Source organism: Podarcis liolepis, assembly GCF_965112155.1.
Source record: "Podarcis liolepis genome assembly, chromosome: 12".
In the NCBI taxonomy this organism is placed as follows: Eukaryota; Metazoa; Chordata; class Lepidosauria; order Squamata; family Lacertidae; genus Podarcis; species Podarcis liolepis.
In genome coordinates, this window is record NC_139563.1 from 52,953,967 (window position 1) to 52,981,515 (window position 27,549).

General features: G+C 40.4%; 1 protein-coding gene across 50 annotated transcripts in view; it reads left to right on the plus strand.

The window, feature by feature from the left end:
- Positions 1–27,255, plus strand: part of CLASP2 (cytoplasmic linker associated protein 2) — a 123,494-nt gene extending 96,239 nt beyond the window's left edge. For 21 of the 50 annotated variants that reach the window (XM_083468702.1, XM_083468719.1, XM_083468715.1 and 18 more), the window contains 13 exons: positions 8,273–8,436; positions 10,339–10,417; positions 10,546–10,596; positions 15,352–15,495; positions 16,780–16,923; positions 17,181–17,287; positions 18,302–18,455; positions 19,657–19,885; positions 21,531–21,724; positions 22,338–22,466; positions 23,289–23,495; positions 23,934–24,050; positions 25,089–27,255. In XM_083468702.1, the coding sequence (XP_083324828.1) occupies positions 8,273–8,436; positions 10,339–10,417; positions 10,546–10,596; positions 15,352–15,495; positions 16,780–16,923; positions 17,181–17,287; positions 18,302–18,455; positions 19,657–19,885; positions 21,531–21,724; positions 22,338–22,466; positions 23,289–23,495; positions 23,934–24,050; positions 25,089–25,175 (1,806 nt within the window). In that variant the 3' untranslated portion in view covers positions 25,176–27,255. The remainder of the gene's footprint in view (positions 1–8,272; positions 8,437–10,338; positions 10,418–10,545; positions 10,597–15,351; positions 15,496–16,779; positions 16,924–17,180; positions 17,288–18,301; positions 18,456–19,656; positions 19,886–21,530; positions 21,725–22,337; positions 22,467–23,288; positions 23,496–23,933; positions 24,051–25,088) is intronic. The other 29 variants (XM_083468711.1, XM_083468724.1, XM_083468721.1 and 26 more) reach the window with 3 other exon arrangements.
- Positions 27,256–27,549: the final 294 nt, after the last annotated feature.

Genomic DNA, 27,549 nt, shown 5'->3' on the forward strand with positions numbered 1-27,549 from the left:
TCATGTGTTCATGACCTCTTTAAAATTTCAGAAAGTTTAAATAAGTAGCCTACATCTTCACACTATGCTTAAGAACATTTTGTCCAAACCATGGGGATAACCAACTTCTGCAACTGCATCCTGGTTGCTCGCTATTCAAATTCTTGAAATAACACGAAACAGTGTAGCACAAAAATCAGTCGTGATTTTTTAAAGACCAGCAAATTTCATACGGCATAAGCTTTTGTGGACTAAAGTAAATACTCTGAGCACTTGAGTTTCACATTTTGAACTCACTTAACTCATTGTCTTTGCTCACTTCCTGTCTTGGGCCAGTCAGCAGCTCTCAGCCTAACATATGGCTGTCCATATACAAGGGACGCGGGTGGTGCTGTGGGTTAAACCACAGAGTCTAGGACTTGCTGATCAGAAGGTCGGCGGTTCGAATCCCCGCAATGGGGTGAGCTCCCGTTACTCGATCCCTGATCCTGCCAACCTAGCAGTTCAAAAGCACATCAAAGTGCAAGTAGATAAATAGGTACCGCCCTGGCGGGAAGGTAAACGGCGTTTCCGTACGCTGCTCTGGTTCGCCAGAAGCAGCTTAGTCATGGTGGCCACATGACCCGGAAGCTGTACGCTGGCTCCCTCGGGCAATAAAGTGAGATGAGCGCCACAACGCCAGAGTCGGTCACGAGTGGACCTAATGGTCAGGTCCATATAGAAGGAACCATAAAATGACTGTATTAAGGGGACTTAATGTTTGTATCATAGGCATCAAATGTTGGTTTCTTTAACTGGAGTGATGTGTCATTGTGTCAGGGTTTTCTGCCCCCTCTCTGCAGATTAGTACAGCTAAGATAAGTCTGCCTGTGTTTAGCTGAGCTTACTCTCAAGTTATTGTGCACAGGAGACCGATTCCTAAGAAAAGTTATCCTAGGCCTGTAGCCACTGTGGGTTGGGGAACTGTGGAAAGCAGTGTGATCTGAGGCCCATTCAGACTGCTATTTTATCACAGCAACATTAAAACATTAATAGTGTGTTTGAAGAGAATTCATACTGGGTCATCCACACATCACCCTGCTTTATCAGTTCTGTAGTCATTCCCCAATGCTCCAGTAGTATTACATCCACACTTTAATTCCACCCATTCCGTTATCTGTGTTTTCACCATCCTCAATTCTGTGTCCCCACACCCAGCTCAAGTAAGTTGTGTTGTAATGCCATGCCAGCATACTTTGATTTTTACGCTGTGATCACCATGCTGAATCTTTGCTTGATTTTACGAAATAAAAACCCACAGGAATACCAGTATCTGCTATCAGTGGAATGTATGTAGGAGTGGCTATGTCACAAAGAATTAAATGGAATTCGGCGCATTGCTAGGGCACCAAAGCACAAGCAGTGGTGCTCAAGACTAGAGACACCCCCCCCCCATCTTCTGGTTAATTAGCAGAAGCTTGGCAGATGCATGGATTCCAGTAACTCTCACACTCAGTAAAAGTCTCCAGTACAGTAAAAGATTTACTAAGGTATAAAGAACACAGTCCTTTGCTAGCTCCCCAACAAGGTACAAATCGTAGCCAATTTTAGAGCAAAATCTAGTTGCAGCAATAAGAATACACCACACAGTAAAAGTGTTAAAAACGAAAGCAGATAAATCTACATTCCATGATAAAACAGAAAGAAGAGTGAGATTAAACTCCCCAGTAGGCAGTAGTATAGTCTTTCTCCAAAGCTTTGAACTTGGAATTCAGCAGATAACACACAACCTAACAAACAGCAGCTGTGCTCTCTGCTTCTATGAGAAGGCTTTAGAACTGAAATGTTCGAATGTTCCAAAATTTCCTGGTGGCTTCTGCACTTTATGAAACTTATTCCCTGGAGCCCCCCCCCCCCCTTTCATTTTCATTGTTTGTCTTTTGACTGTTTTACTTTTACAGGTAAAATAGTAAGGAGAAGCATACCGTAATATTTTTCCTGATTCCTAATGAAACCTGCTCCCACTTTCTAGTGTTCTGCTACAATAGCAACAAGACGCTGTATGCATTAAACGCAATGAGACTTGAGAGAGTACCCAATCTCAAATGAACCTACCACAGGAAAAATGAATCCTGTTAACTAGCGGGGGCAGGGAAACAAGCAAACTATGGAGATTCTAATTGTTAAAAGCAGGAAAGAAGGAGAGGGGGAAACAGCATTTCTTTAGGACCTTCGGGGGGGGGGGGGTGTCTATGGCCTGGTGCCTAAATAGCTCTCTTCTCAATCACACTTCTGACATCACTCATTGGCTAAAAACACTGAAAGGTGGGAGCAGCTAAGCTGGCTCATCTCACAGAAATCACTTGGAAAGGGAATCTGCACATTTTGTTTCACAACTTACTTTCTAGGAGGACTGGAGACTTTTACCTTTTTTTTTAAGGAACCTCAGATTCTCTGCCCAACTTTCAGGCATTGTCTCTGGTGCAATTGTTCCAATTGTGCTGCTATCATCCAACCTTGAGTATTAGATGGCACAGAGATAAGGAAAAACGGCGGTTTGAAGTTCTGGAGGATTATGAACTTTTTAGATATGTGGATTTAACAAATTATGGGGTTGGAATGGAGTACTTAAAAATAAAGTTTAAATCAGGAAAATCTCCTGTGATGTAGTATGACTACTTTACAATAAGGTTCTCAGTGAATAATTACCTGAGAATTAAAACAGTAGGTAATGATATCAGATTTTGGGGGGAAAATACTAATGTGTTGCAAGGATAACTTGCTATCAAGGATATATAAGCTGCTGCTTAAATATAATACTAAACCTGGATAGGTGGAAGAATTCATAATCAAATGAGTACAAAACACGAATAGGAGAGTATGGGAAAACCTGTAAGGAGGGGGTGGGGATCACATAGGTTCTGTAAGTATTTAAGAGATAATTGTTATATAAGATAGTGGCATGCTGGCATATAACACCAACAATAAGAAATAAGAAAGTGATTGCTGGAAATGACAAATCAGAATGGAAATTATTATATGTGGTGGGAATTGCAATGTAAAAAAAAGGAAAAAAGATTTAAGGTGGAATGCAGCTTAGCATTAAGGAAATTGTTCCATCAGCACAAGCATTTTGCCCTCTTTCTTCCTTACACACCCTGTTCTTGGAGATTCTCCAGACCCTCCAAAGTGGATTTAGGAGGGGGGCACAGGAGGAGGGGGGAAGTCACATAATTATAGATCTGATTTTTTTCTTATTAAACGATATAGATTGATTCCTTAATGAATTAACATAAGTAACTTATTTCATATGTGTCGCTGGCAGCAGGATTATTAGCTGTCAGTAGGTGAACACAAATGATGCCAACATCAAATGAATGGATTCATAAATTCTGGAATTTTTGATTTAATGGCAAAATTGACTCACCTTACACAAACAAAAGGGAGGGGGGAGACAGAATATAGCTTTTGAGTATTGTACATTCAAATGGAGCTTTTAGGGGTTTTTGAATTACTCTCTTCAAATGTAGGCTTAACAAATGTCTTAAAATTTAAGATCGGTGATAAAACTTGTTGAATGGTGTGTGTGTGTGTGTGTGTGTGTGTGTGTGTGTAGATTGGGATAAGTATGTGTGTAAATATAGGTGTGTAGGTATTTATAACAATGCAAATATGTACACAAATACTTAAGAGGTCAGAGTCACCAATGAAGGAAATACCTGTCTCTGACCAACCACAGGGTAGGTTTATCTTATAGACTCTAGAATCAGTACATTTTCAAATGATGTTCATGGTTTCTATTAAAGTGCTCAGAATTTTTAGTGAACACTGCAGGAAGTGGTTATATCAGAACACAAAGTATATCTTGCATATAATTGACATCATCATAGAAATACGATACCTTCAGTGTTAATTTTCTTTTTGCATATTGCTCTGTCTACTGCTTTGTCAGACTTTTGAATATGTGCTTTAAATTGTAGTTTAATTGAAGCTTTTCATGGCAAATGCTGAGGAATTGCTCCCTTATCAGACATGTACTGTAAATTGGAGATCCTTTCTCATGGATCCTTGACTTAACTTGACCACCCATTGTGTTGTGTTGTTTTAGGGTACCATTAAGGATGCCTCACAATGTGAAATTTTCATAGGAGCACAATAAACTTTCATTGAGTACCCACTAAAATGGTATCATTTGAAGCATATGCATGAAGTCTTTAATCTGGCATGCAATGCTGAAACATGCTTCAGGGAGCCACGAGTGGCCTTAGTTCATTGGCACAAGTTTCTGCAGGGTACTTGAGGTTAAAAAAAAATATATGTATATGCACTTCAAATGTTATGGTTTTAGTGAATAATATAATACATCTCAAATATATATGTTAGAATTGTAATGCTTGAATCCATCCATACCCAAATGTTAAATAATTGCTTTCAAAAAACTGTATTTTTATTCAGATGTTTTGGTTTTAAAAGAGTGAAACGGGCAAAGAAGAGAGACCTATGTGCTTTTGCAAGAATTGGAAATTTCAGAGCAAAGCTGTTTACTTAATCATATTAAAACCCATGTATCACATTTTCCTCATACAGGAACTATGCAGATGGCAACTAATTTGTGTGTTTTATCTTCCCTCCCTCCCTTCCTCCCTCCTTTTTTTCTTTTCTTTTTGCATGCTGTCCCCTGTGTTGGAACTCTCTGTAGAGAGTAAGTTGGTTCAATATTTGTTGGAGCCCTAACCTTATTGCATGATTGATAATAACCTTTCCCCCCTCTACTTTACTCTTATAAAGAATGTGTGCCGAGTCCAGCTTTTGCGCTTTACAAAATCCTTGCCGTTATGCAAATTATGCTGAAATATTTTTGGATGTGCTTCTGTATACTAATTAACTGACCTTTTTGGTTTTGTACTTCTACTGTGTGTTGTGGTGGTTGGCGCATCTGAGTTTTACATCATCTAAGATCTGTTATTGCAAACAATACAGCAGGGCTTTTATCTCTACTGTTCAGTTTCAGCTTCACACACAATTTTCAGGAAATATTTTCACGATGCAGTATTTTGCAAAAGCAGCAATAAAGTCAGAGTATTCACACTGTCCATATTCACATGGTCACCATATGGTTCTCCTACTGGATGCCTGTACTTTTTTAAAAAAATATAATAACCTGGTTTGCACATCATGGTAAGCCAAACTATGACTTACTGGGGCTGCATTGATCCTCTCTAGTTTTTCTTTTATATTTCCTTGCTAAATCAAGCCAAGGTTTGCCTTACTGTGTTGTTTGAATCAGGACTGAAGGTTAAGCTACAGGTATTGGTTGGCAAGGAGAGAGTTTAAACCACAAACCCAGGTTCAGACTACACACTAAGTCAAAACTTGGCTTAACCTGGTGTGGGAATGTAATAAACCAGAGTGGAGCAAAGCAGCTGCAAACCTGCACTTTCATGGTCCTGGTAAGCCATAGTTTGGTTACCATTATTTGCAAATAAGGCCATTAAGTCTTTTCCCAAGTGAAATAATGATGAACACTGAATTCCTTCTGTACTCCAGTACAGCTGCACTCCATGAGTGCTGTGTGAAGGGGAAATGTTGCAAGGTAGTCTGAGGCCTTGCTAAGTTGGGCACACTAAATGTAACCGAGTTGCTCATATGTCAAGAGATTACGGTTGGCAACCATTTCAACCACTTGGATCACTTTCAACATGCTTCAACTCAGTCACTGTCTGAAGTGCAATGGTTGCTTGTTGGTTACCACTAAAAGCAGCTACATCACCTTTAAAAGTACATCATGGTAACCATATCATCTGAAACAATGAGTTGGATCCAAACTTATTTGATCTTAGATCCCATTTAAATCAGCGTGAAAAGTTAAATACAGTTGAGTTGATTCCCATTAATTCAAGTGAGAACTTATGCCAACTTAAGTGAATCTGGAACCAATCCAGTGTATTATATTAGTGCTATTTTTATTGTTAAGTATTGTATTTCTTCAAGGAGCAGAAGATACTTCTAGGAAACTAAGCTGCTTTATTTGGACCTATTTAAATAGAACACCAACACATAGTTGCTTGTACTTCTGCTGCTTGTCACAGATGTAGGGCTCTCTGGGTCCGAACAACCAGTGTCCTGAGCTACTGTATTTTTCGCTCTATAACACGCACCCGACCATAACACACACGTAGTTTTTAGAGGGGGAAAATCCGTAGGCATGCCACCCATAGGCATTCCCTCCATAGCACGCACAGACATTTCCCCTTACCTTTTAGGAGGAAAAAAGTGAGTGTTATGGTGCAAAAAATATGGTATATTGAGCCAGTGGTGCACACCAGAGGAATAAAATCAGAAGCACCCACTTTTTAAACTAATCAGACGTCTCATTTTTAGAGCATTTTAGTTTAAACTCTGGCTAGTTCAGATAAGCCAGGATCAAACCAGACTTTAAGATTTTAAGTACGTATGAAGTGCCTGCTGAATCATGCCCATGGCCCATTTAGTCCAGCATCCTGTTCTCTCAGTTGGCCACCCAGATGAGCCTGTGCTCCTACTTTCTGGTTCCTGCTATTTTTTTAAAAAAATTATTTTTACTGGTTTGAAATAAGTAGAGTTAGAACTTGCCAGAGTTCAGACACAAGAGAGAGCTCTGGTTGGTTTAAAATCAAAATCCATAGTTTCCAATCTCCTCTTCCTTGTACATGAAAGAAAAGGGAAGATAAAAGCGCCAGATAGCTTGCCATAGCTTTTAAGTCTAAACCACAGTTTAGAGTCATGTCCAAACTAGTCCTATAACTGGAAGGATTGATGAAGAAGGCGTACTCACAATATGCCCCTTGTTAAAGTTTCAATATTTTAAACTTTAGCTTGTGCTTGAATCCTGTAGATCAGGTTTGGGGAATCTGTGGCACTCTGTATGCTGTTGGACTACAGTTCCCATCAGCCAGCATGCCCAGTGATCAGGGATAATGGTAGTTGTAGTCTGACAACTTCTGGAGGACCTTGGATAAAAGAGCTAGTGAACAGCTTTTGTGGGGACTGTTTTGAACAGAGATAGGAAATACATACTTGTGACCTATATTTGTCCCCACTGGTGAATGAATGCACAGTGGAAGCACAGACTGGATGAAATGTCTTGGCAGATCCCTTGCCCAAACTGTTTTGTCTACCCCATAGTGTCATATATTTTATTTATTATTATTATTTTTGTTTTGTTAAAGTAGACAGTCTTGTAGTGTGTTCCTTTCCATGTGTTGTGCGGTAGGCTGTCCTGTTTGACTGTTAAATTAGTTCTCTGATCAGAAGGTGTGGCCTGCCGATTGCACTTAAAGCTTGTATTGTACCTGCAGAGAATCAAGAAATTTGAGCCTTGGAAGATTCCGTCAGATTGTGAATTGTGCAGTTTCAACAAACTATTTTAACAAAGACTTTTATAAGCAACGTGAATTAAATTGGATCATACTTGCTAAAGTACATCTTTATAAGAGAAGAAACTTGCACTCTTTTCACGTGTCACCACTGAATAAGTGATCTGTATGGAAATGAGTTGTGAGTCCTGTGTTTCACTGAACTTTGAGGACTTGTCATGGCATCTTAGCTTTTTACAATTCAGTAAATCTGTTTGTGGTGTGTGCACGTTGTGTTGCATGCAACACTGAGTGGATTAACAGTCTAAAGCAGTGTTTCTCAAATGGAGGGTGGCATGACCTCCTTCCTTGGCGATACAAACTATACTGAGTGGCTTACTGAGTTAGTACTGGCTAAAGCGTTGTGGGGAGAAGAGCTTAGTGTGTATCTGTGTGAGAAATCGAGAGTGCGAGGTGAGGAAGTGTAATTGACGTGAGGTTGAGTTGAGTATAGCACCCATGTGGGTGGGAATGAGATAACTCATCAGGCTGTTCGGCAGATTGACCCAAAGAGGCTTCAAAATTGGAGTGAATGGGTTGAGTCAGAACACGTAGGAAGAGTTACAATTTTTTAACGTTTGAGACACACTGGTTTAAACCATTTCCACAAAACTCAATACAACAGACAACACCAAAGCAGTAGCTGGGGGCGGGGAAAGTTGCGCCAGTCATCACAGCATTTCTTTTCCCAGTGTTACTGCATGAAGTACTAATTTTCTGAATTGCTTAAATACTCTTGAATCACAGATTCTGATGAAAGGCAGACAGAATGTTTTCCCGCTTGGCTGTGAATCATTGCCTCTTTCTGCTTCTGTGTGTGTTACTACATTCTTTTGTGAGTTCAACACAGGCAAGCGTCAACTCCTCTTCTTCCCTACTCTTTTCTTCTTTCCTTTTGTCCTTTTTTCTGCCCCCTCCAGGTGTTCAGCATGTTTTTGGAAACTTTAGTTGACTTCATTCAAGTCCATAAAGAAGATCTGCAGGACTGGCTATTTGTGTTGCTGACACAGCTGTTGAAAAAAATGGGTGCTGACTTGTTGGGGTCCGTGCAAGCGAAAGTTCAAAAGGCACTTGATGTGACAAGGTAATGAATTCTTGACTTTGTGGAAATATTTTCTTGGGGGGGGGGTAATATTCTGCATCTTTGTATCAGTAGTACCTCTTGGATTCTTAAGAATGCTTATCTTCCCAGATACAAATCAAATGAATGTTTAGCACCATAAGTAAGAATTCAGTGAGATGTCAGCATGTTCCCATATTCACTACATGATTCTGGAAGAATAGTAGCACATATAGTTGAACTAAGCATGCTTAGAAGATTGTACCTGATGATATCTTAAAAGAGCAGGGATTCCCAGACATTTCATCCTTCTTTCTTAAGAGTCTGAGCATTTCATGTCACCAGCCTGAAGAACCCTGTCTCAGAAGAACTCATAAGTAGGACTCTGTTCCTTCTCAGTTGCTGGATGACACCCCTGACAGTGCCAGCAATTGACCGTATGGTGGAACTCTTCCAATACCTGGCCATCAGTATAAGGGAGTTTGGTGCCACAATGACACTAGCAAAAAAAACATCAACACTACCGCAGTACCTCAAGGACTGCCTCTTTCCATATGAACCTACCTGGACTCTGAGATCATCTTCTGAGGCCCTTCTTCATGTGCCTCCTCAAGAGGTCCGGAGGGTGGCAGCACTAGAACGGGGCCTTCTCTGCAGTGGCTCCCCATCTGTGGAATTCTCTCCCCAGGGAAGTTCTCCTGGTACCTTCATTATACACCTTTGGGCGCCAGGCAAAAGCATTCCTTTTTAACCAGGCCTTTTCGTTGATCCAATTTACATCTTATGCCCTTTTAAAATGTGTTTGGGGGGTATTGGGTTGCTGTTGTTATTTTTATTAGGTATTTTGTGGTTTTATATCTTGATTTTATTCTGTGAACTGCCCTGAGACTACAGGGTGGTACAGTGGTGCCTCGCAAGACAAAATCAATCCGTTCTGCGAGTCTCTTCGTCTTGCGGTTTTTTCGTCTTGCGAAGCACGGCTATTAGCAGCTTAGCGGCTATTAACGGCTTAGCGGCTTTAAGAAAAAGGAAACAAACTCGCAAGAACTCGCAAGACGTTTTGTCTTGCGAAGCAAGCCCATAGGGAAATTTGTCTTGCGGAACGACTCAAAAAACGGAAAACTCTTTCGTCTTGCGCGTTTTTCGTCTTGCGAGGCATTCGTCTTGCGGGGCACTGCTGTATATAAAGTCTAACAACAACAACCCTAGCTGAGCCATAGGGGCAACAAAAATAAATAATACACAAACCAGGAAAGAAGGCTGTTACTGGAATATATAGAGAGACAATAAGTTAAAAAGCAAAAATGAAAACATCCCGTGAAGTGATTCGTGAAAGGTATTCAAGCCAAGATCGATGTGGTAGTTAAATATGAACTCAAGGCTTTTTTTCAGCTGGAACTGGCGGGAACTGAGTTCTGGCACCTTTTTCGGCTGGGGCTGTGCAACATGATGATCAGGTTGCCGTGGCGATTGTGGTTCCCCTAAAAAGCTCAACAACTTTGGATGGGTGCTCAGCTCAGCAGGTTCCTCCACCCTTTTTTCTAGGGAAAAAAAGCCCTGTATGAACAGATTGGGAAAGTAGGAGCCACACTCCTTGATAAGTGCACATAGAGGTTGGTGCAGGGTACCTACCAAAACTCTAGTGTAGCTTGAGAAGCTTCCCAAAGGAGGCTTGGATGAGATGCAAAAATTAAAGAACTACAGTACAAGTAAACAAGCTGCTCACATGAACAGCCAACCACCAATAAATCTGTTCCTTTTTTTTTCAACCAGGAACAACTCAGTCTTCCTGCATGGGCACCAAATATATTTTGGGCAAAACTACCTGCAGTGTTTTCTGTTCTCTCCCCTTTCATTCTGCCTTTCCACAGTCCCTTTAACAAACGGTTCTTTAACCCTTAACGCTGGATTAATTCATTTTTGCAGGGAATCTTTCCCCAATGAGCTCCAGTTCAATATTTTAATGAGATTTACTGTTGATCAGACCCAGACACCCAGCTTGAAGGTAAGAACATGCAAAGTTTTCAAAAACAAATGAGTTCAGTGCAAATTTCATTTATTAATATTTGCATATTTGTTGCATTCTGTGTTGCTGGTTTTCAAATAGTGGGTTTTGTTTTTATAAAATTTCAGACAGTCAAGCCAGCACTGCAAGACCAGCTTCGCTCTTTTTGGAGCTCCAAGGTTTTTGTCTGCATTATTGTCTTTTTAACCTACTATGTGTAAATTTACATTTTAAAAAACGTTTACTTGTATGCATCCATATGCAGCTACTAACATTTGCAAGGAATTCTGAGCATGCTTTCCAATTTGAGATCAAGCGTTATGCTTTCGTTAAAACGTTTGACGGTAAACTTTACAAGAAAACACAACAAGAACAACAAAACGAAGTATGGCTGCCTAACACCAAGCTGGTTATGCAAACTCACTCTATCAAGTCTGTTCTAATTTTATGTTTGTGATTTCCCAATCCTCATTTTACAGATTTAGTGACTCTCACAACTGAATTTATTCCTAAGCTTCTTGAAGTCCTGCTATATTTTGCATAGTCAAAATTAGAGAAACTGACCTATATTTTTAAACAAGTTCTTATTGCGAACATTAGCTGGAAAGAAGTAACGCATTGGAATATATAAAAGACAGACTACTTTCCTGCAAATGTGTAGTCGTCAAAACTGTAGCTTTGGTATAAATGCAACAAATACTAAGAATTTAAACTGAGGCAATTTGGGAAAATAACAAGCATATATACAACCAGTATTTTTTCCTCTATCCTGCACGCAGTAACTGTACACGGTCTGTTAAGAGCTTTTCACAAGACGGCACTTCTTTATTCTTGAACACGGTGCTGAAGTCACACACCTACAATTCTCCGTTTGTCTAAAGTGCAGCAGAATTTTATTGTACGTGATAAAGAGAGTTTGAGTTTAATTATATCGGTTAGTGGGAATCTTTTGACCTTGATTTTGCAATAGTTTTCTAGATTTAAAGGTAGGATTGCTTTGCTGAGAATGTGAATTTCTCTAGTTGCTCATTGATACCGATCCTTGTCCCTTTTAATCGCAAATGGTACCTATAGGATTTTGAGAAGGTGTATGGAATTACAATAGGGCATTATGTGTGTGTTTATGAAAACCTATTTCTGAACATAGGAAACACCAGAGCTAGAAAAATTTACTTGGCAGGATTTCTGTTGATGGAGAGAGGATAGTACTGCTTCAATAGCTGCCAAACTTGGGTGTGAGTGGGAAAGTACTGAATCTGAACTTATATTTGATTCCGGAATTAAGGAATGCAGTAGTGAAAAGCCCCAGGTCTTCCATAATACACTTCAGTACACAATACCATGGATTGCTGGGTAGGGAACAGCAAGAGGTAGAAATAAGGTCATCCCTCCTTGCTCTGTTTAGCAGATATGAACCTGATGTTAGACCGTTCACAATTGGCTTTTTGTGAACTACAAATGGTGCTGATGCCTTTGTCAACCTCTAATATTTATTGTAAAGGGGGTCACTTGATGTTGAATATAGAAGGATTAGCATCCTTCTCTAACACTTCCATTGCTGACATTAATGTGGGTCACTTGTGCTGGTGGAACCTGTTTTTTTAGACAAGGAGTAGTAAAAAGGGAGAATAGGGATGGATATTTACCCATACATACCAACACATAAATGAGAGAAAAGTATGGGTTCTTAAATGTCCTTTAAAAGAAGAATATTAAAAAGAAGCCCTTCTGGAACAAACCATAAATTCATCTAGTCCAGCATTCTGTTTTCAATAGTAAGACCCAGATGCCTCTGTAGAGGTTCATAGGCTACAGCTCTCATACATGGTTTGTGTCACGCCTATGGTATTCAGTGATATATTGCCTGCAAACATAAAGTTTTCTACTTAACCACTGATGGGCACATTCTCTCTGAATTTGTCTACCACTTTGTAAATGTATCTTGTCTAGTAGCTGTCATGGCTGATTCCACAAGTTAATTCATTGTTTGTATGTTTACATCGGAGGACAGACTTCTAATGGAAGCAGGCAAAAGTTAAGAGTCCATCAATGTTGGACATCACTCTAGTCAGGTGAAAAACCAGCACGTACAAGTTGTGGTCTGCCTTCAAGAACTGATGTTACCAGTCCGTTACTTGTATCTTATAATTCTGGCATGCCAGATTTTGCTGCCACCTAGAAGGCCCTCTCCCTGGTGGTTACTTGCTGTGATTTGTTCAGGGAGGGCACATTGAAAAGGGCCTGTGGAGATTACCTAAAGGTCCAAGTAGGTATATATAGGAGTAGGTTATCATTCAAGTTGCCTGGCGCAAGCCATTTAAAGCTTTAGAGATTAAAATGAGCACATTGAATTAGGCCAAAGCATCAACTGGAATCCAGGACACATGGCAAAACACCAGCACAATATGATTAAAAAGGCCCGTCTCAGTTAACAGTCTCGACTGGAAACTGAAATTTCCAGATGGTTTTCAAAGGTGGCCTCATATACAACACATTACAGCAACCTTCACAAACCTGGTAGCCTCCTGATATTTTGGACTACAGCTGTCATCAGCCCCTGTCAGCATAGACACAATAGGGAGCTCTTTAGAGTATGGATAATTTTAGTGAAACTTTCTTCATGTGAGGGCTCAGTCGATTTCCCATCTGAGAGGCCACCTGTGTCACCACTGGACCTTTGAGTGCCCATAAAATGCAAATCTGATCCTCCTCCTGAATAGGTTAAATACCATTAAACAGTGGCATAGTGTGGGGTTTGGGCGCCTGTGGTGCTTACACATTCCTGGATGGGACTCACACGCCAGGAACGAGTCACAGAGAGAGAACAGAGCCCTCTGACACCGACACCACTGGATTTTGAGAGGGCACAACCAGGCGCCCCCACGACAGGAGCCCTGCGAGGAGGCAAGCTGGGGCTAGGCCTTTCAGGCTTGGCCGGCACCTCTTTCTCCTAGAGAGAGAGGAGAGAACAGCTCCATGCCAGCCAGCCAGCCAGGCTTCCCCTCATGGGCACCAGGCAGTCCCACTTGGCTCCAGTGAGAGGTGGAGCCTGAACTGAGTCTGTTTGTTTGCCTTCATTGAAGCACCAGTTCTGAATACTCAGTACCTCTTCTGGATTTGATGCAAAAGGGACTGAAAGCTTGGTGTCATCAGCATATTGGCAATACTTCAGCCACTGGATGACCTCACCCAGTGTTTTATAGATGTTAAACAACATGGGGGACGGACTGTACCGTATTTTCCCGTTTATTAGATGAGGTTTTTTTCTTTGAAAAATAAGTTATAAATTTGGGGTCGTCTTATACATGGATAGTTTATTGGGGGGACGGTTGATTGGTTGCAGCCGTGATCTGGAGATTGTCAGCCGTGATTGGGCGAGTGAGTGTTGGGTGTGGCAATGGCTGCTGCTGCTGCAATTGGGTGGGCGATTGGAGGCTGTTGGAGGCGAGTAGGCACACGATTGGTGGGTAAGTGGGTGAGCGATTTTCATCAATTCCCCCCCAAAAGAAGCTCAAGAAATCTGGGCAATCCTCAAAAAGCTTAACAACTCTGGGTAATCTCTCCCCATTTTCTTAATTTGGAGTCCCCCAAAATAGGGGGCATCTTATACACGGGGGCATCCATTATCCCACTCAGACCACGTGCCCAGAAAGATACAATTGTCAATGGAATTAAAAAACACAGAGGCCACAGAGAATCAACAGGGTTTTGCTTCCTTTCTTTATTTGGCCACAAATTCTGCTCTGGTCAGACCTCACCTGGAGTACTGTGTCCAGTTCTGGGCACCACAGTTCAAGAAGGACACTGGCAAACTGGAATGTGTCCAGAGGAGGGCAACCAAAATGGTCAAAGGCCTGGAAACGATGCCTTATGAGGAACGGCTAAGGGAGCTGGGCATGTTTAGCCTGGAGAAGAGGAGGTTAAGGGGTGATATGATAGCCATGTTCAAATATATAAAAGGATGTCACATAGAGGAGGGAGAAAGGTTGTTTTCTGCTGCTCCAGAGAAGCAGACACGGAGCGATGGATCCAAACTACAAGAAAGAAGATTCCACCTAAACATTCGGAAGAACTTCCTGACAGTAAGAGCTGTTCGACAGTGGAATTTGCTGCCAAGGAGTGTGGTGGAGTCTCCTACTTTGGAGGTCTTTAAGCAGAGGCTTGACAACCATATGTCAGGAGTGCTCTGATGGTGTTTCCTGCTTGGCAGGGGGTTGGACTCGATGGCCCTTGTGGTCTCTTCCAACTCTATGATTCTGTGATTCTATCATGACCATGGTAATCTGACAAGAAATGGGACTACAGTGCTGACAGGTCTCTTCTTGGTGTTCCTGAAGCCTTGAGAGTCAGTTCCCCCTCAAGTAAACCCCATATTTGCTGTGTGGATTAGAAGCTTTGCTTCAAAGTGGTTTGCCTTGAACTATCACAAAGTTGCTGTTCAAGATACTTCTTGACATCGCCTTCAAGTGTGCAGAACTGTTTGCATAGACCTTTGACTAGTATAATCTTCACTTTATTTTTATATTGAAAAATTCGAAGGTGTCTTCCACTCACAAAAATGTGGGTGAAAACCCTGAAACTAAACCAAATTTATTCAGTTTGCTCAACTGTTTGATAGAACTATAGAGCTAAACTATCACAGTACTCTGTGAACTCTTGCACAAGCTCTTGTGTAAAGGTTTGCAGGACAGTACTATTTTCTCTCTAGTCACGGTTCTCTGGATTCAACACACTGATCTTATGTCTTTTTCTAAGCAGATTGTTTCTTACAGCTTCTGTCGACATAAAATGCAAAGAAAATGCATTTCTCTTTATCCTGTCAGGATACAACTGCAGGGTTGCTCCCAAGTAAAATAAATTCTCTTCCATTCTAACCTCCTCACTGATGGTTGCACTTTTCTGTACATCTATTTGATTCTCCTTTTTTTGCATAGGTAAAGGTTGCAATTCTCAAATATATAGAGACACTTGCACAGCAGATGGACCCGGGAGATTTTATAAATTCAAGTGAAACTCGTCTGGCAGTATCTCGAATTATTACTTGGACAACAGAACCTAAAAGTTCAGATGTTAGGAAGGTATGCCATCTGTATGTTAAATGTGTAAAGAGGGTTTTTAAGGACTTAATTCATACCACAATATCAAGGGTTTGTAATAGTTTTTGCTACATATCTTACTATTATAAAAGTCATTAACTCCCATGTTTTTGTAAAGGAGAAGAGCTGGTTATTATATAAACAGAAGCATACAATTTTATTGCACTCAGAAATGTTCTATAAAAAACGTAAGCTTCAAAGATTTTGTTCAGATATATATTTGCTGATGTCTTCCTTACCTAACAACTTGTCAGGGGACACAGCCATGCTGCACTTTGCATGTTAAAGTATATATACTTTTCATACACAAAAATTAATACATGTGTATGCAAGCGCATGAATAAGTCTTACTTGCAAGTAGAAAGAGGTGCAAGTCCTTTCCACATAATCATTTCCATTACTGATGTGACTTTCAGAATCAACTGGATAGCAGGGCATGGCCCAGACTTTGGGTATAATATAGTTCACCTGAGGACAGGGAAGCAGGCCAGTCACAGTAGCACCCAGCACACCAAAGCAAACTTCAGAGGAAGCACATGCATCCCCTTTTTAACTGTGTCCCTCACTAGGTGCATATCTGTGCAACAGGAAAGACCACAGCAAAAGTGTCAGTTCCTTTCACCTCCCCGGTTCAGTTGCCTTAGCACTGAGCATAGGCACCTTGCATAGGTTGTTCCAGTTAGGACTGCATGTAAAGATTGGTCACTTAGCTGGGAGCCTCCAGAGATTGCACACATGCGTCAAAGGGAGATATTCCATACTGGTGATGATGAAAGCCAGTCGTAAAGCTTAACCCATATTGTGCGCACACCGGTCACATCCCAGGGGCTGGAAGTGACTTTTTAGGCAGACAGAACCTGGATTTCCTGTCTTAAAATAGAACATTGGTAACTGGATCCAGGGTTATGTATTTCAATACGTTTATGGTTGAAATTTTTACTCTTCATTAGACACTGTAAAGGATCCTAGGTTCTTAGTGATAAAAAGGGCAGCTCAACAATTGAATGGATGAATAAAATATAGACTTGTCATTCCCTGACTGTGTCCCAAAATGGATATACTCTCCCATGGACTTGAATTATTATGAAGCCGGTACACAGCTCTGTTCCTCTGATTCCCTTACCCCATTTGAGAAGGACCTGGTTTTGTATATAAATGACAGTTAGATTTATTGAGCTGGGGAAATGAGTAGTTCTTGACATTTGAAACCTATTTGTCTTAAGGCTGGCCTGTTTATTTTAATATGATATGCTCTTTTTCCCCTAGGCTGCACAGTCAGTATTGATTTCTCTCTTTGAGCTCAATACCCCGGAGTTTACAATGTTGCTAGGTGCTTTACCAAAAACCTTTCAGGATGGTGCCACAAAGCTGCTTCACAATCACCTCCGGAATACAGGAAATGGTGGCCAGGTATTTTCAGGTTTTTACATTATTCCCCATTAAAAAACTTAAAGGTATAATGATTCTAATGAAGATTAAGGACGGTTAAAAGTATCATTTGATAGCCTAGGGGTGGGTGTTGAAATTGCCTTACAGGTTAAACTTGTCAGCTGGATTTTTCTCAAGCTTGCTAATATAAATAAAGTATTGTTAAATCTACTTTTCTAAATTAAAGGCTGAATCAGAGAATTAAGTGTCTTAATAGAAAATACCTTCTTCCATTAAAGGGGTCCATGGGAAGCCCTTTAACAAGGCCTGTTCCTCGCTCGCCAGCTAGTTGGTCTAGCCCCATCACTTCCCCAACCAATACATCCCAAAATACTTTGTCACCAAGGTAAGAGACAAAATTATATCTTCTTCCACTAATTTACTGTTCGCAAAATGAGTTTTTCAACAAATACAAAACTGATTAAAAGCCTTTTAAGTGTAATAATATGTTGAATTTAATAAGGGGGGCGGGAACATTCAATATCCTAATAGTCTGCCTCTCCTTATCCTTTGTAATCCCCACAGTGTGTGACAGAATCCTCTCCTCCTTACTTAACACTGCATGCTCTCACATCATCTCAGATGCTTTGTGTCATGAACTGGCTGGACACAGACGACTGGTTGGAGGCACCAGCTGGGGAGAACCCAAGGGAAGAAGGCTCAGAGCCCAGGGAGTGGTAGTGGGATAATGATAAGTTGTCAGAGGGATAATCCGGGGGGGAGGTGTCAGAAACTGAAGAGGTAACAGGGTTTAGTGAGCGGGAAGAGTCTGTGGCAGAGAGAAGTGCAAGAGCAGAAGCAGGAGAGAAGGTTGGCTAAGAAACAGAGATGAGTCAGGCTGGTGAAGAAGCCAGGATGACTCCCCCTCCTGCTGTGACCAGCTCCCCTCTCCCCTGGTCTCCCAGGACCAGGAGAGGTATGAAGTGGGAGGAGCAAAGGTAGGCATGCCAGCACAGTCTCGGATTGCTTGGGAAAGACCCGGGAGAGGAGCTACCGAGAAGAGTTGCTGTGCTCATTAGGCCTGGCACTCCTGAGCAGACCTTGTTTCTTCTAACTTCCGTGTGATTTCTTGCTGGCTCGCTCCTGACACTTTGCTGCTCTTTGGGGATGGGCAATGGCTCAGTGGTAGAACAGGTACTTCAACTGTTTAAAGTCTCATGTCCAATCAAAGGATGAAATAGCAGTGCCTGGGGATTTGCTGCCAGTCAGTTGCACAAAATGTACAAACAGTCTTCTCTGGCACTAGGCAGCTTGTTGTCTTCCAGTAGTTCTCACTTGAGAATTCATGCAAAGGAATACCAGTTAGAGGACTCTGTCATTCAAATTAAAAGGGGGGAAAACTGTCTTTTTCATTCTACAGTGCATTTGATTATGACACAGAAAATATGAATTCAGAAGATATTTATAGTTCTCTTCGTGGGGTGACTGAAGCAATTCAGAACTTTAGCTTCCGCAGTCAAGAAGATATGAATGAGCCCATGAAACGGGATCCCAAAAAAGAGGATGGCGATTCAGTGAGTATTTCAGTTAGGGGGTGAAATAAAAAAAGGAACCATGGGGCCATTCTGCCATATATGTGGCTGCTTATCAGAACACATGTCTTGGGGGGGGGGCAACCATGGATAGGAAGCTCCTTGATTCAGGCATTAATCAAAGAATATGAAGTTACTTTAAAGCAGCAGTGTGGTGCAATTTTAAAAGGAGATTTGTAAACTGAGGGTCTTCTCCTATGCCTTCACTTTGAAACTAAACTAATCTTTGTTAAAACCAAAGCATGTTAGGTTTACACTTATATTTTCCAATCAAAGAAAGCATATATTACTCATTTGTGTAAAAAAAAAAAAAGAATATATGTTGGCTTTATGAAAATAGTGTGAACCTAGCTGTAAACTTAATCTTTGAAAGAAATCTATAAAATTCTGTTTTTATAATATGCCCTTTTCTATTTAAAAATGATAACTTTGTAAAAATGGTCAACCCAGAAGTTCTACAGATCAGTTTGGTTTAGAAGCTTTACTGTGGGTATAAATGCTTAATTTCTAGATGCCAAATTGTTATGCTAAGTGGTGATACTTTAAAAGCCACATAAAAAATAGCTGAATTTTCAAGATTGCTAGTAAAATACCGTATTTTTCGCCCTATAGGACGCACTTTTTCCCCTCCAAAAATGAAGGGGAAATCTGTGTGCGTCCTATGGGGCGAATGCAGGCTTTCGCTGAAGCTTGGAGAGCGAGAGGGGTCAGTGCACAGCAACCCCTCTCGCTCTCCAGGCTTCAGGGAGCTATCAGCAAGCCTGGGGAGCCCGCGGAAGTTACCGCACGGCTCCCTAGGCTGCGGATAGCAGCCTGTTGCCCGGACCGCGGCGCACGCTGAAGCAGACGCCCCGCGCTTCGGGCAGATATCCGCAGCCTGCTGCCCAGAGCGCGGCGCGCGCTGAAGCAGAGTGCCCCGCGCTTCAGGCAGATATCCGCAGCCTGCTGCCCGGAGCGCGGGGCGCGCTGAAGCCGCAGCTGGGGAGGGGAATATTTTTTTTTTTTATTCCCCCCCCCAAAAAAACCTAGGTGCATCCTATGGGCCGGTGCGTCCTATCGGGCGAAAAATACGGTACTCAAGAATGTTTGCCTGATATTTATGTACTACTAAAACAGATGTCTTAATCTGCCGATTTTGTTAATGTGCTTTTGCATATCTGTTTGTCTCTTTCTTCTTTGTTAGATTTGCAGTGGGTCTGGAATAGTGGATCTGCGAGCAGGAGGTGGTGCCACTGATACAGGCCGAACAGCTCTTGACAACAAAACCTCATTGCTTAACACAATGCCGTCTCATTCTTCCCCACGATCACGTGATTATAACCCATACAATTACTCAGATAGTGTTGGTTCATTTAACAAATCAGCTTTAAAAGAGGCCATGTTTGATGATGATGCAGAACAGTTTCCTGATGGTAAATCTAGTGTTTTGCTAACAGCATTGGGGAAACGGTATATGGAAGGAACTGTGTGGGTAAAAACAAAGAATTGTTATTTCATCCAAGTAACATGCAAAAACAGCAACCTTGGGAAACTTCTAGCAGGCTTCTTGAGGTTGAGTGAAAACTTGATATCCAAAACTTTGGCTTGAAAGCAACTAGATGTTGTCTTTATATGCAAGATGAGATTAGATTAAATTTTTTAAAACAGCTGAGCTGTTTCCAAATAGATTTATTTCAGCAGCTAAACATTTTACCTTAGCCTTTTTGGGATAAAGGAAACACCTGTGTCAGTGGTGTTTTACTGGCAAAATATTTCTAGTTAGAACTGTTGTGTGTATTGTCTAAACTTCAACTTTGGAAAGAAGACATACACAGCTACATTTGGCTCATTTTAAGCTTGGCACGATAGTTGCTTGACATAGGGTTGCATTCAGCACAGTACTAAGAAAGACTGTTCCATCAACACAAGCATTTCTTCTTGCCCTTTGGAACAATATCCACACCCTTCTGCCCTTCCCCTGTCCTGGGGGTTCTCCTGCCCCTCGTGAGCAGATTTGGGGAGACTGCGGGGGAGGGGGGTTCTTGTTGCACAAACGGGGATCATTGTGCTGGCTTCCACTAGTGCAATAATTTAGTTGAATACAGCCCATACATCCCTTCATTTCTAATTTCTTAATGTAATATTACTACTTTTCCCTGTTCTTACTCCCCTTCATTTTTGCCTATGCTTTTTATTCATTTATTTGTGTGCTTGTTAGTTTAGAGCAGGGTTTCCTGAACCCAAAATTGGGTCTCCATCTCTTTTTGAACTACCGTTCCCATCATCCTTGATCACTGGCCCTGCTAGCTAGGGATGATGGGAGTTGTAGTCCCAAAACAGCTGGAAACCCAAGTTTGGGGAACCCTGGTTTAGAGTATTGTAGCGCTGCTCTTCAGTCGAATGGGCTTCCAGGGCCACATATAAAGTAGGCAATTCCTCTCTTTAGAGATGGGAGGGAGAAGGGGAAAAGAAACAGGTTCCAGATCTTAAACGTTACCAGCAGTGCTCAGCTGGGGTACAAGCAGTTCAGGTAGCCAGATGGAACGGCCAGATGAGTAACAGCGGTCTCTCAGCATAGTTGATGGAACAGCCCTGCTCTCTTCCTCTGCAAAGCAGCCTGATAGCATGGTTGCTGCTATGTGATGGTTGAGGGAGAGCCTCCATCAAATCATCTCTCAGAATAACTGGATGGAATAACTGTGCTCCACTGCCACCAGTTAGTGGCAATTTTGTGTCACGTGTAGCTGAGTTGAGTTATTATTGCACCATAACTGGCTCTAGGGAAGGATGTGATTCCGACTCTAATCTCTGGCAGTCTTTCTTCAAAGAACCAGGCTCCTAGTAAGTAAATTGAGAAGAGGTCCTCCGGTCTCTGGGTCACTCTCTGGCACAAAAGTAGTAGAGAGATTTAGCAGAAAGAAAATCCTCCAATCTCCAGGTTATGCATCAAATCAAATAAAATGAGTATTGATTGCCTCTTAGGGTGCATGTGTGCTGTAAATGTATGATCTGAGATGTACATCAAATGCTAAAAATACGAGTTCTTTTTAATAATTTTTCATTTTCCTTTTGTCACAGAACATCCACTGGACCATTCTGACCTGGTTGCAGAATTGCTGAAGGAACTGTCAAATCACAATGAGAGAGTAGAAGAACGGAAAGCTGCTCTCTACGAGCTAATGAAATTGACCCAAGAAGAGTCCTTCGGTGTTTGGGATGAGCACTTCAAAACAATTCTGCTTTTATTACTTGAAACCCTTGGGGACAAAGAGGTAAAGTTTTAACATAGGGAAAGCCAAAACCATTTATGTGTCTGCTTTAATTTCCTGCAACGTAATTGGATTGGGGCAAACCTGATACACATATTTCCCTTGAGAATGTCGGGATTACTGAAGCTTTGCCCTGGTAGGACATTGAGCAGAGCATCCCAGGCAGTGTTGTTGTTCAGTATTTTTCTTAAAATACCAAAATTGGTAATCAGTACCTGTCTGGCATGGAGAGGATATGTCACAGGCTGCAGTAGAAGCTAAGATCACTTAAGCAGTTACCGGTACATCTTGCAAGTGTAGCCTGTATTGCACTTGCAATGTGTTAGCTGAGCAATTTTACCAGTAGCAATTTATAGAAAACATTTCAGTGTTAGTTTTAGATGAATGTGATGTTCACCATAAAAGTTCTATCAGGAAAGATCTCCTGGATTCCTGGCAACAAATGTGTAACTGCAGAAAGAAAATTAATGTGGAAAAGCCCTTTATTTTCAGAGATCCCAAAGGAGCAATTAAATACTTGATTCAGTTCTGGAAATACGGAAATATTTTCACTGCTGAAAATAATCAGTTTGAAGTTGTGCAAAGAAGACTAAACAAAGTATGTTTGAACTTTCAGCATGCAATTAGAGCACTGGCATTGAAAGTTTTAAGAGAGATTTTAAGACACCAACCAGCAAGATTTAGAAATTATGCAGAGCTTACAATCATGAAGACACTAGAAGCTCATAAGGACCCCCACAAGGAGGTTTGTATAACTTATTTTGACTTGTGTTGTCCTTGACTGAAGAATGAAAAGAGAGAAGACAGGGCATTTGTCATAAGAGTACAAAGCTTCTGAATCTGTAACATTAAGTCACAGTGAACTCTAAGAAAGGTAGACTCTCGTGTTTTCGATTAAAAAAAATATGTCTCCAGTACCACAGATTTTGTGGAGAGGAGATAGTTCTCAGTGGGAGCTGGGGTATCCTTTAAACTCAGTTTCAACAAGACAGGCATCAGTCTTGTAATTTGCAAACGTATTTCCTATGAAGATTAGCTGTATCACTGTAATGCAATATTAATAAACTGTTATTCCTTACACACCTAAAGGGTTTATATTGGTACTAAAAACTTACTTCCTTGTATGTCCTTCATTCAGCTTTGCTTTTTACACACATTATGGAAATAAAAACCATTTTAAAGTCACTGCCAAGTATATATTCAGCAGCAATCAAGTTTCAATTATACAGTAGCTGAAAATCATGAATTAAAATTTGAAATAATGAGAAACTGTACTGTCCTCTTGTTTTCTAGCTAGCTTTTTATTTTAAGACAACAGTATAACTACAGTATGTGGAGTTAAAATATTGATTGATTTACCCAAATAAATTGATTTGATGGCTTAGCAAAGCGTACTCATATTTTAAAGTTATGATGCCAAGTACTTCTTGGGGAAAATGCCCACTTCATTGAAATGCTGCTATCCTGAGCAAAAAGTATTTGCAGTATATTTGCCACCAAGTTTTAAGGATGTATTCAAAATTGAACAAATGTGATTTAATTGCTTGAGTTTCTGCTTAATCTTTAGGTTGTAAGATCTGCTGAAGAGGCTGCTACAATGCTGGCCACATCCATTAGCCCAGATCAGTGCATCAAAGTACTTTGCCCCATTATCCAAACAGCAGATTATCCTATAAACCTGGCTGCAATCAAAATGCAAACTAAGGTGATAGAAAGAGTACCTAAAGAAACACTTGCGCAGCTCTTGCCAGAGATAGTACCAGGTCTAATACAGGTAAGAAAACATATCACAAATGAACAGCTAATAACAGAGGAAAACCTTAATGAATCATGTGTGTCACAAATAATTTAAGTTACAGATAGGTAGCCATGTTGGTCTGCCATAGTCAAAATAAAAAAGTTCCTTCCAGTAGCACCTTAAAGACCAACTAACTTAGTTGGTCTTTAAGGTGCTACTGGAAGGAACTATTTTATTTTGACAAATAATTTAAACCAGATAGTTTTTTTTCCTCTGAGGCTACTCAGTTCTCAAGCAAACTTGTGCCTTTAATAGCTAGAGTATATTTATTGAGTATCTGAATTCTTTGCTACCATATATCATTCCATCAAATAATTTTAGGAATGAGATTTCTAGCCCATTTAAAATGCATTAGTGATTTCTCTTTGTGTTAATGTGTTAAGTTTTTTAATGCTAACTTTTCTTGCTTTCCAGGGCTATGATAACTCTGAAAGCAGTGTTCGGAAGGCTTGTGTCTTCTGTCTTGTAGCCATTCATGCAGTAATTGGTGATGAACTGAAACCGCATCTCAGCCAACTCACTGGCAGCAAAGTAAGTCAAAACCTGTGGCATCCAAGAGCTAGTCTGAGTTCACCAGTTTGCCACAAAGAGGGCAAAGCAATATGTGCTGTGCCATTCTAGGAATTCCATATAAAATACGGTGTACTATTCTGGACTAAAATGTTACCCACAATAGACCTAGCATTTAGGGGAAAGGAACTAGGAAATTGTATTATAACATGGGCAATTAAGTGTACTGAAATCATGGATTTTAAAGGAAGATTGTAATATTGTATAAGAGATCCTGACTAGCCATCTGAATGCTGAAAGGCTGAACAATAAAAAAATGACTAAGTCTAACCCCTGGTCAAATGTAACAAGAAACAATGAGAGCAAGCCATAAGAGGCCTTCTGCTTATGTGCCTCCTTTCTGTTGTTTGGTCTTCTGTGGTTGCAAAAGGAGACCCAAAGCTTCCAGAGTTTCCTGTGGCGTCTGAACTTGGGGGACTGTGGCTTGTTCAAACAATGGTTAATGACAGCAAGCCTGGATCAAATCATGGTTTCTCATTCTGGCTTACCCTCAAACCACCATTCCCCCATGTTCAGATTGCACAGGAAACTGGGGGCAGTTTAAAACCCAAAACTTTCTCCTATGGAAGAGAGGAATTGTCTAAGCCTAAAACTTAGAACAGTGCGTTCTTGTAGCAGGAAACCATGGTTTCCTTCCTATTGCATCTGAGCCAAGTCTTGACATCAACTCAAGTATCTCAACTGCTTACTTCCTATAGTTAACATGTGAACAATACACCTGTGTTATGGTGAATCCTCGTCTGATTCCTCCCTCATATACATACGATGCAAAGCAGTTAAATCTTCATTCACTATTTAAACTACAGCTCCATTTTACAACTCTCAGGAAGTCCCCACCCCATTGTTGCCATCATTCCTTATCAAATGCGTTTTTCCTTGCTATTACTTTGCTTATAAACAGCATACAATTGCTTGGTCCCCTGTCGCCGTCCCCGACTTTTCTATAATTTAAATATGTCTTGAATACTAAAGAGGACATTTACTGAATTAAATCTGCAGATGAAGTTGTTGAACCTTTACATCAAACGTGCACAAACAGGCTCTGGAGCAGGTGACTCAGCGGCAGATGTTCCTGGACAAAGCTAGTGATGATGTTGCTCACAGAAGAAAAGACACATCAGTAAAAGGAAAAGTCTCAAACTAAACTTTTGGAACTCTTCATTTTTGTTTGAGGTTCTTTTTTTTCCTTTTTTTCCTTCCCCTTAATGGAGGGCTATTCTCAGCCTGCATGTGACTGTTGCAGTTATTCCATATCCAAGGGAAAAGAAAAAACAGTATTAATATCACCTGATTGAAGCAAAATAAATTTTTAAATCTAATCCATCATGTTTTCTGTTCACACTCTTCTGTGTGTCTTCCCATTAATTTTCATCAGTGTTACTGTACATTTTTCTTTTTTAAAAAACAACCACCACCACCACCACAAACCTAATTAAACAGGAATGCTTTAAGCTTTAAAAGCTAAAATCTAAATTTCCTTGTTTTTCTTTGGCTACAAAGTAACATGACTTTGTATGGCTGTTTTTATTCAATGGCAATGGGTGTTTTGTTTTTCTTTACTTTCTTGAGCATAAGAACAAAGCCGGACTGGTTTGAATTGCAACTCGGTCCCCGAACTGGAGTTGCATCCTCATGGGCATGTCTTAAGTCAGATAATATAGTCTGAAAGCAAGCAGTGCCCATTAATTAAAAAGAAAAGAAAAGCTGGATATTTCCAGTATCTAAACTCGGTTCACAGTTGAGTATGTTTGTCCCATAAATAAAAATTCCGTGCAAACTAAGGAGGACAAATCAGTGGAAGACATCCTATTCAGAACACAGTGTTGCAGAACTGGGGGAATGTGACGCCCTGCTTTCCCAAATTCAGGTTAAGCAAAGTCACTTAGTGGATATGAACCATTCTTGTCACCATCCCTTCCTCAAGCAGGATGCTTCAGAGTGGAGTGCTCTGCACAAGCATGCTCCATATGTATTTATCTTTATCACTAGAATGTTTCCTCTCAACCTAATTACTGGAACTAATCGTTCTACCATTTTAACTCGCGTAGGGATATAGGACAGCAAGCACTGCGGAAAGCTTTTCAGCAATGAATTTTTTTTTTTTTTTTGCAAGAACAGGTGTTTGTTTGTTGACTTACAGGGGGAGGGCTGGGGAAAAGAATCACAAGCACTATAGATCTTGAAACCCTTGGTTGGGGGTTTGAATTTGAATTGTTTCGGAAGGCAGCACCAAATTTATTGCATGGTTTCCTTGAAATGGTGTCATTGAGACCATCTGGATAGAGATGTGGAAATGTTTTCAGGTTGTTTCTGTAACTTTTTTTAAAAAACTTTGTTGTGAATAATGCATCTTTGTATTTATGGATTTCATAACTGAGAGAATGAAAATCAAGAAAATGTTCCCCAAAGTCTTCTGTTTCTCAGATTTAACCACCATCTACCGAGTTTCTTAACTGAGAGATGGGAGTGAGATCAGCACCCTTCTCACAATGGCTAGAACCTAGATCTTGTGACCATAGTTACATAATCTAGTTTTAAGGATTGTGTTTTTATAGGAGAGAAGATAGCAGTGCCAATGATTCTGGTTTTTCTGTGCTAGGCTAAGATTCTCTCTACCTCTCCAGGGTGGAAACTTTTGACTGAGCTGCTACCCATAATGTCTTGTGGGGGGGGAATTGTCTATAGAAATATTTTTTTATTTCATTTTTGTTCATTTACTATTGTGTATTCAAAACCCAATTCTTTTAACATGCAGCCAAATACCATTTTTAAAAGAGCTAATAATACTTTACTTGCTAATTACCTTGAAAAAATGGAATACTTGGAGTTACATAATTTAATAAATTACTTTGACTTTGATCAGAAGTTGTTCTGACTCGGAAAGATGAGAGATGTGGTTATAAAAGAAGCATTTGCTGTTGCAGAAAGCTGTTTATCTGGGAAAATATTTTAGAAATATATGTAAAAAAACCAACCTTAATTGTCATTATTCGTCACTGGCTTTTTTTAGCAGCTTCATCAGGAAAATAGTCTCCCCTTTCTCATTTCCATATGTGTAACATTCTTGTTTTCTACTGTTCTATTACATTGTGTATTTATAGTTCTCTGCTTACCATTGTGCATATACAGGCAATAAAATGTACATAACATTACTTGAAAAAATTAACTATGTATACAGCTGCATTTCTGCTTTTTTTAGTAGTAGATCTTTCTGTTTATGATACTTTATTTTTAACGATACTGGTTTCCTCTTCTTTTTTTTGAAGGACAGACAGTTATAATGGACTAGTGTTGTAGGAGTACAGAAATAAGTTTCTCAGATGTAAGTAATTCCCAGTTCCAAAATGCAAGCAATACAAGCAAACAACAGCTGATTCAGGGAAAACGAATTCTAATAATACTCAAAAGCTAGCTCCTTAGCTTCTGTTTATTTAGAATCAATGTCTCTTGTGTTCTTTTG